The sequence below is a fragment of the Chrysemys picta genome, chromosome 23, assembly GCF_011386835.1.
Source record: "Chrysemys picta bellii isolate R12L10 chromosome 23, ASM1138683v2, whole genome shotgun sequence".
In the NCBI taxonomy this organism is placed as follows: Eukaryota; Metazoa; Chordata; order Testudines; family Emydidae; genus Chrysemys; species Chrysemys picta.
Window position 1 is genome coordinate 18,870,453 of NC_088813.1, and position 13,132 is coordinate 18,883,584.

At 50.5% G+C, this 13,132-nt stretch overlaps 1 protein-coding gene across 5 annotated transcripts in view; it reads right to left on the bottom strand.

The window, feature by feature from the left end:
* Nucleotides 1–13,132, bottom strand: part of RSPO1 (R-spondin 1) — a 41,734-nt gene that overhangs the window by 10,581 nt on the left and 18,021 nt on the right. For 2 of the 5 annotated variants that reach the window (XM_065576736.1, XM_042853980.2), the window contains one exon: nt 12,870–12,972. In XM_065576736.1, coding sequence (XP_065432808.1) covers nt 12,870–12,912 — 43 coding nt within the window. In that variant the 5' untranslated portion in view covers nt 12,913–12,972. Of the gene's footprint in view, nt 1–12,443; nt 12,495–12,581; nt 12,973–13,132 lie in introns of those variants that run through there. The other 3 variants (XM_065576735.1, XM_042853979.2, XM_065576737.1) reach the window with 2 other exon arrangements.

Below are 13,132 nucleotides of genomic sequence, written 5' to 3' on the forward strand. Positions count from 1 at the left end.
TGACAGGGAGATTTTACTACCCCCCAAACTGAGACCCGTTCTGAGGCCCTAACCTCAGGCCAAGAAAAATGTCCACTTTCATGTTTGAACATCTTCTGCTTCTAATTATCATACAAAACTCTGTTTGTTTTGAAACTATAACATTTTTTGCAGGCTAGAATGCAGGTTATTTTTATTAGTTAATTATGTAAGCATTGTCTGTGTTTATAAAACGTCTACATCTTTTTGTATTTTAAATACTGCATTTATTATACCTCAAAAGCAAGCACTGGAACGACAGAATCTTTAAATTCCAGGCTAGTAACTGAGCGGCAAGGACTTGGATTCGCAAAGGAAAAGAAAAACCTCGCTCTTGCTTCCAGAGCAATTTGCAAACCCCGTAAATCGCTTCAGTAACTTATCAGAACCACACAGCTGCTGATGGCATTTGTTTTGTTTGGGCTACGGAGGCTGTTCTAAGCACATAAAATGAAACAGAAATCGGAGCAGATTCCTGATTCAACAGAACAAATTCTAATTACTGGTCAGGACTGAATTCTTGCTAACTCTGGGACTTGGTCCCTCCCCGTTTTAGGGACAAGTTCCCCCTTGGATTGGTGCAGGGGCTCGCACTGAACTGCATGAGAGGGAGCCATGGGGGAGCGCATGGAGGCAGAATCTGGCCCCTACCTGCACAGAGGGGATGCAGCTGATCTCATTCTGTCATTGTTCCTGCTCAGGCAGGACAGGAATTTTGCACTGGTTTGTGAAACTCTCTCCCTGTGGTTAGAGCAGCCCCGCTGATCCGTACAGGGGTGGCTGTGCTGACGCATAGGGGCTCCCTTTAAGCAGGGTGACACCTCCCCTCTGGCTTCCCTGCCTCTCAGCAGAGCAATGGAGCTGCATTGCCCACTCGGGCAGAGAACCACCTTCATTTTGACCCTTTTAGCAACGAGCCCACCCTCTGCCTTGATGTTCTGAGCCTGCTCCGGAGTGTGGCCAGAGAGCCTGCAGCCCCCGCCTCGGGCACATACGAGCGCCTCTCCCCCCAGTCCCCGCACGCAGCGCTCATTTTTCAGCCCACTTGGAAGTAGCTGGATGATGAGGTTTTTAATGGCTCCTTCTCCCCAAGTCTTGTTTGCTCAGAGCCATGTTCACTATCAGTACGTGTCACCAAGTCGCCTCGCGCCCCGAACAGTGAATCACCCACTAGTTTCAACCCAAACACAGCGACTGCTCAATGACCACCGAGCAGAGACACCCAGCTCCACTCCCTGAGTGGAAATCGTACAATGGTTTATATTAACCAGCCCTCCGCCACGCAGACAGACGGCTTCAGTGCAGAGCTACGGCCTGGGGCATCTCATCCCAGGGGGCGTTCCACGGGGCTCTGCTGGAGAATGGAGCTGTTTGAATCAGGGCTTGGGGTATGTTGTGCTAGAATTCAATATCTCTTCTATATCCACACAGGAAGCACCACTGCAAGCTTACCAGCCCACCTGCCCACTTCCACTGGGCCTCAAACCTCACCACCAGGGACCACCTCTGGGGCCAAGAGGGGGATCCCATTTCTTTGTCCGTTATTGCTACTTATTATTATAGCACCTAGAAACCTGAGCCGAGGTTGGGGCCCCGCTGTGCTAGGCCGCTGCTCCCGGACGGTCAGAGGCTGCCCTGAGACTAGACAGGCGAAGAGTCGGGGGTGGAGAAGAGGCACAGAGGGGTAGCGACTTGCCCAGTTCCCCAGCAGGTCCATTTAACCCTCGGTCTCTGTGCTGAGCCTGGCCACGTGCCTTGTCAGGATGGTATGTGCCCGCGAGGCAGAGGACTGAGCTCAGCTCATTGCAGGGGTCACCAAATGCTGGTTAGATGGTGGCGGCTGCTGCCCGAGGCCTGGACTGGAATGGGTGACCTTGGGGCAGAAGGTCATGCCCCCATCCCTGGAGCTACCTTCCCCGACTCTCCCTTCCGAGCCACAAGTTTTGCAGCGTCCCACTCAGGTTTCAAACACAGAATTTTACTGTGAAAATGCAATGACATCAGGGTGGAAACAGTCTCATCCCAGGCCCCAGCATGGCTTCTGCACAAGGGGTTGTGCATCCTGCACTAGTGAATAACCAACCACTAACAGTTAAAGCCATTGGATCACCTTATCAGCAGCCGTGTACCAGGAAAAAATTGATTTCCCATCTCTGGAGTATACTGTCACCCCGACAAGGCTTTGGGTGTAGTGCCCAACTCAGCATGGCTTCAAGAGGGGAGTGGTTTGTACCTGTGATTTCCCCTAACTCTTTTGGTCATTGGGTTTCAGTACCTTGCTATAACATGCAATACATCCAAGGCCTCTGTAACCAGGTATCAGGCTGTAGGACACTGTATGTAACCAGGTATCAGGCTGAAGGAGCCTGTATGTAACCAGGTGTCAGACTGTCAGGTAACCAGGAATCATTCTTGCCTTACGGAACTGTTTCTTAAAGACCCAGGTAAGCTTCTGGAGCGAGGAGGTGAATGAGTCGGGATAGCCCATCCCCTCTGTCTGTGCTGGGTTAGGAACGGAATGGGGACACACCACTGACAGCAAAATCTCTCGTTTGCTGCTTGTCCTTGTTCCTCAGAGGAGCTCCCAAGGAGGCAGGAGCGTGGGACAACCCGAGGAAGCAGGTGGAATCCCTGGGGGCAGGCGCTGGAGGGTCAGTCTCTAGGACAGCACCCGTTCTCTGGCCGCATCGCCCTCTGCGCTGCCCAACTGCGGGTGCTTCAGGAAGCTCAACCTGTCTGTTTCCCCAGCTGAGCCGCCTGGCTTAGCGGCTGAAAGGGGAGCTAATTCCCAGCTCGGCTGGCAGCATGGGGACCCTGCCGAGCCCTTCCTGAGCGATTACAGCTTGCATTCAGCCAGATCTCACTAATGCAAGAGAGGCACTGGCACACGGAGCTCCAGGGGCAGTGCCCTGGGCCGGCTCTGCTCCCATGGGATACCGAGTCCCAGGCTCTCTGTAACAGGGAGATCGCTTTCCTGCCCCTTCCCTTCTCGGAGGGGGAAATGCTACTTCTGTCAGAACATGACCGATGCGGAGAAGCACACGGTTCGGACAGACACATCCCTTGGGGAGAGTTTATTAAAGGGGATGCTCTATATTCCAGTAAAGAGGAGAAGATAGAAGTTGATAAAATACAGGTAGGAACTGAAGAGAAAGAGTCAAAGAAAAAGAGTCCTGTTCAGTCACATCACATGAGGCAGACAACTAAATATTGACACGTTTTATAACTGCTTGGATACAAATGCAAGAAGTCTAAATACTAAGATGGGTGAATTTGAGTGTCTGGTATTAAATGAGGATTTTGATATAACAGGCATCACAGAATCTTGGTAGAACGATGCTAATCAATGGGACATGGTAATACCCGAGTACAAAAGACACAGGAATGACAGAGTAGGTCGTGCTGGAGGGGCCCGGCATTATATGTGAAGGAAGCATAGAGTCAACTGTAGTAAAAAAAAAAAAAAAAGAATCAAACTCTACCATAGAATCTTTATGGATAGTAATTCCAAGCTTGAATAATAAGAGTCTAGCAACAGAAATGTACTATCGACCACCTGACTAGGATGGTGACGGTGATTGTGAAACACTCAGGGAGATTAGAGAGGCTACAAAAACCCATTAATAATGGGGGATTTCAACTATCCCCATATCGTCTGGATACATGTCACCTCAGGACGGAATGCAGAGATAAAATTTCTGGACTCCTTTAACGTCTGCTTCTTGGAACAGCTAGTCCTGGAACCCACAAGGGGAGAGGCAATTCTTGATTTAGTTCTAAGTGGTGCACAGGATCTGGTCCAAGAGGTGAATATAGTCGAACCGCTCAGTAATAGTGACCATAATTTAGTTAAATTTAACACCCTTGTGGGGGGAAAATAACTCAGAAACCCACCACGTAGCATTTAACTTTAAAAAGGGGAACTAGACAAAAAGGAGGAGGCTAATTAAACGGAAATTGAAAGGAACAATCACAAGAGTAAAATGCCTGCAAGCTGCATGGAAATTATTAAAAAAACAATATCATAGAGGCTCAAACTATATGTATACCCCAAATAAAAAAAAAAACAGTAAGAGGGCCCAAAAATGCCCCCATGACTAAACAACAGAGTGAAGGCACGTCTACACTGGCAAAGTTACAGCGCTGCTCAGATAGCGCCGAAGGAAAACCGCTGTTGTGAGTTCACACTGACAGCTGCCTGCGCAATAGTGTGTTCACACTTGCGGCGCTATTCGGAGTGGTGCACTCTGGCCAGCTATCCCACAGAGCACCTCTTTCTCTTTTGCCACTAAGACTTGTGGGAAGGCGGAAGGGGTCACAGGGCATCCTGGGTCCTATCCCAATGCCCTGTTATGCATTGCTTCGCATCCCAGCAATCCCTGTGCTTCCATCCACATTTGGCGCCATCTTTCAACGGTTTGTACACTGCGCGCCCTGCCCTGCCTCTTCTGGCTGCAGGAATGGATCCCGAGCTGTTGACAAGAATGCTGTTCGCACTGACCAACACGTCACGAGAGGCAGTGGAGTTATTCCTTAAAGGCAAGAGGAGTGTGACATTGATCTCTCCACACGTAGGAGCTATGACACGAGAATGCTTGTGGCATTCACGGAGGTGCTGACCACAGTGGAACGCTGCTTTTGGGCTCGGGAAACAAGCACTGAGTGGTGGGATCACATCATGATACATGTCTGGGATGACGAGAAGCGGCTGCAGAACTTTCTCATGAGGAAAGCCACATTCATGGGACTGTGTGATGAGCTCGCCCCAGCCCTGCGGCACAAGGACACGAGAATGAGAGCTGCCCTGCCATTGGAGAAGCGCGTGGTGATTGCACTGTGGAAGCTGGCTACTCCAGACTGCTACCGATCGGTCGCTAACCAGGTCGGAGTGGGAAAGTCGACCATTGGACTCATGTTGATGCAAGCGTGTAGGGCCATTAATCGCATCCTGCTCCGAAAGACCGTGACTCTGGGCAACGTGCGTGAGATTGTGGATGGCTTTGCACAAATGGGTTTCCCTAACTGCAGAGGGGCAAAAGATGGGACACACATTCCAATTCTGGCACCAGACCACCTAGCCACCGAGTACATTAATCGCAAGAGCTATTTCTCAATGGTTCTCCAGGCGCTTGTGGATCACCGTGGGCATTTCACAGACATTAACGCAGGCTGGTCCGGAAAGGTGCACGATGCACGCATCTTTCGGAACAGTGGCCTGTTCAAGAAGCTGCAAGCCGGGACTTTCTTCCCGAACTAGAAGATCACCGTACGGGAAGTCGAAATGCCTATTGTAATCCTCGGAGACCCCGCCTACCCCTTAATGTCATGGCTCATGAAGCCATACACGGGGCAACCTGACAGTAGCAAGGAGCAGTTCAACAACAGGCTGAGCAAGTGCAGAATGACTGTGGAGTGTGCATTTGGCCATTTAAAAGCCCGCTGGCGATGCCTGTATGGGAAGCTGGACATGGCCGATGACAATATTCCTGTGCTTATAGCTGCATGCTGTATGCTCCATAATATTTGTGAAGGGAAGGGTGAAAGCTTCACTCAGGGCTGGACCGCAGAGGCTCAGCGCGCAGAGGTGGAGTTTGAACCGCTGGAGACCAGGGCTATTAGAGGGGCGCAGCGCGGGGTCATAAGGATCAGGGATGCCTTGAGTCAACAATTTGAAGCTGAAAGCCACTAATATTTGTTGCTGTGCTCAGGATTGCAGTGCTTGTAATGCTAGGAGGTGATTGGTGTACATGATGCAAGAAGGGGCCTTAACGTAATTGTATGTTGCTTTGCAGGGCTCTTTTTGCTTTCAGTTAATAGAATAAAGATTGTTTTCAAGCAAACACAATTATTTTATTGAAAGACAACAATCAGAGGAGAGAGTCAAATGAAAAAATTCATCAGCAGGGAGAGGGATGGGGGAAGGCAAGGTCTCAAGAGGAGGAGGGGTCCCGGGACGGCTACAGATTTGTGTATGTCCAGGGATCATACCCAACCTTCTCCTTTGGAGTATGATGCAGCGGGTGCTGTACTTCAGCAGGGCCAGACTGCAGAGGGCTGGGTGTTGAGTGCAGTGGGTAGTGGGAGGCCACACTGCTGGACTGGGAGGAGGGAGGAGTGGAATGCTGCAGGTAGAGACTGGAGCCAGGAGGTTGATAAGAGTGTGTTGGTAGGGGGGAAGACGGCGCCTGGGAAAGAGTTTTGTAACAGCGGCTGCAGGGGAGGGCGGGCGCGGAGCTGCTTCGTTTGAAGAGCTAGTATCGCCTGGAGCATGTCCACTTGTCGTTCCATAACTGTTAAGAGCCGCTCTGTGGCTTCTTTCTGGTGTGCCGCGTTCTCCTTTCGTTCCCTCTTCTCACTGTCCCGCCTTCAATTCCTTTTTCTCGGCAGCGGAGTGCATCATAACCTCACGCAAAAAGTCCTCCTTAGTTCTTCTTGGACGCTTTCTAATTCTTCACAACTGTTCTGCTGCCAGTAAGGGAGGCTGGCCTACCAAGGTCATCTCTGTGAAGTTTAAATGCAACATTTTACAGAAGCAGTATTGTTTGCAACACAGACAACACTGTTTCAGTGCTTTAAAACCCAGCGAGTACTCACACACCTGAGACTAACTGGCTGACCCCAGGCAAGCACACATGAGCCACAAGACCCCCAAAATGGTGAGTAGCTGCAGGGGAAATCACTATATACTGGGCACGTGGCTCTTGGGCGCTTGGGCAGAGCCAGCACTGTAGGGTGGGTCTGATAATCAATCCTGTCCCCACACTTTCCACAGGAGGGGATCATTATGGAAGATCTCTCGCTGCTGAGGGTGAGCAGGGAATCAAGGGAGGGGCTTCTTCAAGCCTGCAGCTTCCGCCCTGGCCCCTATGCGGCTCGCCTGTGTGCAGCTATGGTGTCCCCCCGCCCCTCCCGTGACAGCAGAGTGGCACAGGAAAGTTACCGTTAATGGGGCAAGAAACAAAGCAGCTTTGCCAAGGAACCCGCAGGAGCGGATTGCCCCGTATCTCCACGAGAGTTTCCCGGAGATCTCTGAAGGAGATTCCCGTGAAGTGAGGGAGTCAATCAACAGCCTGTTCCGCCGCTCAGACTAGGCATGCGGTGGGAGACCAGCCTGCTTTCTGCAACCCTCCTGCCCCCAGCAACTCGCTTCAGTGATTCCCAAAATCAGATCCACTTACCAAGGGCCTCCGCTCCTGTTTGCACTTTGCCAAGATCCGACTGCTGTGACTGGCTAGCCTCCTCTGGGGTAGAAAAGAGCTCCCGGCTGCATGCATCTCTGACCTCCGAGATATCCTCCGCGTCTGGTTCCCGCTTCACATCCTCATCCAAGATTGCCTCCTCCTGGCTCGGTCCACTCTCGACTGACAACGAAGCCACCGAAGCATCCACAGGGACCTTCGCAGTGGAGGTGGGGTCACCACCGAGTATCACGTCCAGCTCTTTGTAGAACCGGCAGCTCATGGGCGCAGCACCAGAGTGGCGGTTTGCCTCCCACGCCTTGTGGTAGGCGTTCCGCAGCACCTTCACTTTGACCCTGCACTGCAGTGTGTCCCAGTCATGGCCCCTTTCTCTCATGCATCGTAACATCTGTCCGTAGGTATCATAATTCCTACGGCTGGAGCGCAGCTGGGACTGCACAGCCTCCTCTCCCCAAATGCTGATGAGATCCAGCAGCTCGGCATTGCTCCAAGCGGGAGATCGCCTGGTGCGTGGAGCAGGCATGGCCACCTGGAAAGATGTGCTGAGACCACTGCATGTGTCACGGAGCAAACAGGAAGGGGACTTTCAAATCTGCAAAGGAATGTACGGGGTGGGGCTGCCGTTTGGTCCCCTGAGGGCAGGGCAGTAGAGTTCAAACCGATGGCCAGAGAGGTGAGAACAGGCATTGTAGGACACCTCCCGGAGGCCAGTCGCAGCTCTGTAATCGCCATGATGTCTGCACTGGCACTGCAGGGCTGTAGCCCCAGCGCAGAAAGCTCTACGCCTCTCGTCAGGGTGGTTTTTTTAGAGTGCTGCATCTGCGCAGTTTCTGCGCACTAAGTGGCTTGGCAGTGTGTAACCACGGGAGTTACAGCACTCAAAGCTGCTTTACTGAGCACAAAGTGTAGACGGGGCCTAAAAGGGGTGGTCAGAGACAAAAAGACATCTTTGAAAAACTGGAAGTCAGATCCTACTGAGGAAAACCAAAAGGAATTTAAACTCTGGCAAGTCAAGTGTAGAAGTATAATTAGCCAGGCCAAGAAAGAATTTGAAGAGCAACCAGCAAAAGACACAAAAACTAGTTGCAAAATATTTTTAAGTACATCAGAATCAGGAAGCCTGCCAGACAATCAGTGGGGCCACTGAACAATCGAGGTGCTAAAGGAGCAATCAAGGAAAACAAGGCAGTTGCAGAGAAGCTAAATGAATTCTTAGCATCAGTCTTCACTGGAGAGGATGAGTGGGAGAATTCCATATCTGATCCATTCTTTTTAGGTGACAGATCTGAGGAACTGTCCCAGACTGAAGTGTCAATAGAGGAGGCTTTGGAACACATTGATAAATTACGGCCCTACTGGGTCAGACCAAAGTCTATCTATCTCAGTATCCTGTCTACTGACAGTGGTCAATGCCAGGTGCCCCAGAGGGAATGAACAGAACAGATAATCATTAAGTGATCCAGTAGTAAGTCACTAGGACTACATGGTAATCACCCAAGAGTTCTGAAGGAACTCACATATGAAATTGCAGAACTACTAACTGTGGTATGTAACCTGTCACTTAAATCAGTCTCTGGACCAGATGACTGGCGGACAGCTAATGTAACGCCAATTTTTAAAAAAGGCTCCAGAAACAATTCTGGCAATTACAGGCCAGTAAGCCTGACTTCAGTACCAGACAAATTGGTTGAAACTATAATAAAGAACAAAATTATCAGACATGTAGATGAACATGATATGTTGTGGAAGAGTCAACACAGCTTATACAAATGGAAATTATGCCTCATCGATCTGTTAGAAATCTTTGAGGGTGTCAGACAAACGTGGACCAGGGTGAACCAGTGGATATAGTCTACTTGGACTTTCAGAAAGCCTTTGACAAGGTCCCTCACCAAAGGTGCTTAAACAAGGTAGGCAGTCATGGGATAAGAGGGAAGGTTCTCTCATGGATTAATAGCTGGTTAAAGATAGGAAACAAAGGGGTAGGAACAAATGGTCAGTTTTCACAGTGGAGAAAGGTAAATAGCGGTGTCCCCAAGGCTCTGTACTGAGACCAGTGCTATTTAACATATTTGTAAATGATCTGGAAGAAGGGTGGCAAAGATTGCAGATGATACAAAATTACTCAAGGTAGTTAAGTAAAAAGCTGATTGCAAAGGGTTACAAAGGGATCTCACAAAACTGGGGGACTGGGCAACAAAATGATAGATAAAATTCAATGCTGATAAATGCAACACTGGAAAACGTAATTCCAACTATACATATAAAATGATGGGGTCTAAATTAGCTGTTACCACTCAGGAAAGAGATCTTTGAGTCATCATGGATAATTCACTGCAAACATCTGCTCGATGTGTAGCAGCAGTGAAAAATGCCAAAAGAATGTTAGGAACCATTAGGAAAGGGATCGATAATAAGACAGAAAATATCATATTGCCTCTATATAAATCCATGGTACGTCCACACCTTGAACACTGCTTGCAGTTCTGGTTGCCCTATCGCCAAAAGGATATATTGGGATTGGGAAAAGGGCAACAAAAATGATTAAGGATGTGAAGCAGCTTTCTGATGGGGGGAGATTAAAAAGACTGGCACAGTTCAGCTTAGAAAAGACACGGCTACGGAGGAGAGGGGATATGATAGATCAGGAATGGTGTGGAGAAAGTCAATAAGGAAGTGCTGCTTATCCCTTCCAGTAATACACCCATTGAAATTAATAGGCAGCTGGTTCAAAACTTCTTCACGCAATACACAGTCAACCTGTGGAACTCCTTGCCAAGGTTATGTTGTAAAGCCAAAAGTATAACTGGGTTCAAAAAAGAACTAGATAAGTTCATGGAGGATAGGACTGGACGACAGGGGATGGATCACTCGATAAGATGGCTTGTTCTGCTCATTCCCTCTGAAGCACCTGCCATCAGCCACTGTCAGAAGACCGGACACTGGGTTAGATGGGCCATTGGTCTGACCCAGCCTGGCTGTTTGTATTTAACAAGGCAGAATGGGAAGGGCTATGGTGAGCTCTCGGAGAAGGGGAGCGCACGGCTCCCTGTCTTTCCCACTCCTGGCAGCTTTAACGTCTCAGGAGTGCTCCAGCGTGTCCCACAGTTTCCTCTCTAAGCCCCGCCTTTTGCCATATCGCGTCCACACACAGCAGGAAGAGGATCCACACACTGCCCCGATGCAGGGTGGGCTGGCAGCGACCATCAGACGGGAAGGGGTCAGGAGGGCAAGCCTTGGTGTGCAGCTTCCCAGGGGCTTTATGGATTGGCAGGAGGGGCCAGCGAGTGCTAGTCAGGGAAAAAGGAGGTGGGGAGGAGAGAGGAAGACAAGAGGGGGCATTGGGCCAAATTCCTCCTTGCTGTAACTCTACTGATGCCTCTGAAGTTGCACCAAAGATTAATATATTCTGGGGTAAAGTCCTCCAGGCCAGATGGCTTCCCCCCTCAGCTGTACACGCACTGCCCATCACCATGCTTCATGCATTACGTACAGGCACTGGAGGGGAGAGGGGGAAACAATTTTTACAGCGGGAGTGCTGCTGATGGAAACCATGTATTTGGTGTTTGGCGGGGGTGGGGTGTGTCAGTCCCCCCGCCAGTCCCCTAGTTCCAGCACCACTGGCAGACACTGCATGGCTCATTCCAGCGGCACAGGAAGGGTGTCACTGCAATGCCAGGGACAATAGGTTTACTCTGCCCCAGGGCCCACGGGAGTTGCGAGCTCAACACCGGGGCAGATATTGCCTTGCTGTGGTGCTGATGGATGGCCCCCTAGCTAAGATTGTAATTGAGACCCATTTGGGACTCGTAATTTATAACATTAACCATGAGAGCACATCTTCCCTGGAGCAAGCGACTGCTGCAGGCCTCCCTTAGGACTCACAGACACACACTAGTTGGACCAGTTTAACGTAAATCAGTTAAAAAGCCAGTGTAGTAAAACTGGTGCAAACCCCTGTGTGGATGCTCTTACATCAGTTTAAAACTGGAGATATCAGTTGACTTGCACCTGCACACTTCCTGATGCTGCTGAAGTGATCTGAGAGTGTCCACACACATCAGTTTAAAATGCACTGTTACTTAAACCGGAGCAACTCTGTGCAGAGAGATGGCTGTAAAGCAATGACCAACTCCAGCTAAATCAAACAGCAGCCCCTTTCATGCCACGCTGACTTGCACCAAAATAACGAACTGGGGTTTAAGTCACCCCTCTTTGTTATTTCCATGCAAGTTTGTGTACAGAGCCGGCCTCAGCCCCTGTGAGATGCAGGCTCAGCTATTAACCCCCCCTTGAGAGGCAGGATAAGTACTGCTGAGTCACGCTGGCAGGTGGGCCCAATTGACTTTCACCAGGCTCTAAAGAGGGTGCAGCCTGGCTCATTGGGCTTGAGACAAGCAGAGGGTTTTTGCAGGAAGGGCTGAGGGTGAGCTACAGTCTCCGGGATCTGCCAATCTCAGGCAGGAAGTTTAGGCTGAAATGCTCTTATTGCTTTGAGTTACCAGCACAGCCCGTCCTTGGAAAGCTTGGTCACTAGCTCCGAGTCTGTGTGCTTTGTTAAAGAGGGGCCGGGGCTTGGCCCATTCATAATTCCTGGAGCGGAAACTTCCTTTTTCAGTTTCCTGGGTGCACTCGCCAGCCCTCAGCGCAGTGAATTTTCCTGATTCACTTGCAGCCCCTGTTGCTATTCTACTCCATGCACCTGCCTCTGTTCTCGTCCACACACTCTGTAGCCACCGCGGGCTCTCACGGGCCACACCTGCCTCTCCTGCTCCCTGGCATAGAAGCTGCAGGTTCCTTAATGGAAATCTGGAACAGGGCTGCTAGTTGTTACAAACCCAGAGCCCAGTCGGTCTCCCTTGAGCTACGAGCGGGGGGCCAGCTTTGGGGAACATAAGATCACCGTGTTCCTGCGGAGTCGGAGGACCAGTTCCTGCTCCGTGCTCAGTAAGGGACGGGGGAACCATCAGTCCAGCCAGGAGAAAAGCTGGGTGCAGAGGAAGCAAACTTAGAAATGTTCCCTATCTGACAGCAAGAGCAAGGGGCGTATCTTTCCAGCCAGGCTCCTTGTGGGATTTGTTAGGCACTGACTTGGAAAGACCCAACAGCCCCAGCCCCTGCCCTGAGGAGCTTACACAGTCAGGGACTGAGCCACATGTCAAACCGTTACCTTATGCCTTGGGCGTGATAACAATCCCACGCTACCCCCCCTTCTGCACTGCTTACCCTGCGCCAGCTTCTCCCTAAACAGCTGCTCCTCCCCTGCCCTTTGGGTGCCTGCGAACAACAGGGGCATGTTACGCACAGACAGTGACATTCTGCATCGCGAGAGGGAGTCAGAGAAGAAAAGCATTTCATACATACTTCGTCTTTGCCTCTTGCCCTTCACCACCTTGCTGCTGCCTGTCAGATCCATCAAGCTTAGAAAAACCACCACCAGAAACAGTCCAAGCTGCATAGTAACTTCCCAGTGCCTAGACTGCAGGGTGATCGAGAGTCCGTTCCACAGCGTGGTGTCTGGGTTTGCTCCTGCTAGTGTGTCTTGGGCTGGATCAGGACTGAAAGTCTGTACACGATGCCTGGTACAGGACCATATCCGCACACCATAATATCAGCCACAGAAAACTTAGGTAGTAGGTAACATGAGTCTACCTTCAACCCCATAAGGAGCACCGGAGCGTGGATCTAGTCCCATCTGGGGGCTCCCACGCCGTGAGCGTTAGCTGCTTGTAGCTTCCAAACACCTCCACACAAACTGGAAGGGAAAAGGAACAGATTAACCTTATGGAATAATCAATGTTATTTTACGTCTCGTGCATACATTGCTCAGCGGGACTCCGCGAGAATTAATATACAAGTGCAGGATGAAATAGCAGGCCGGGAGGAATAACAACATCACAGAGCCCTGGAAGGGC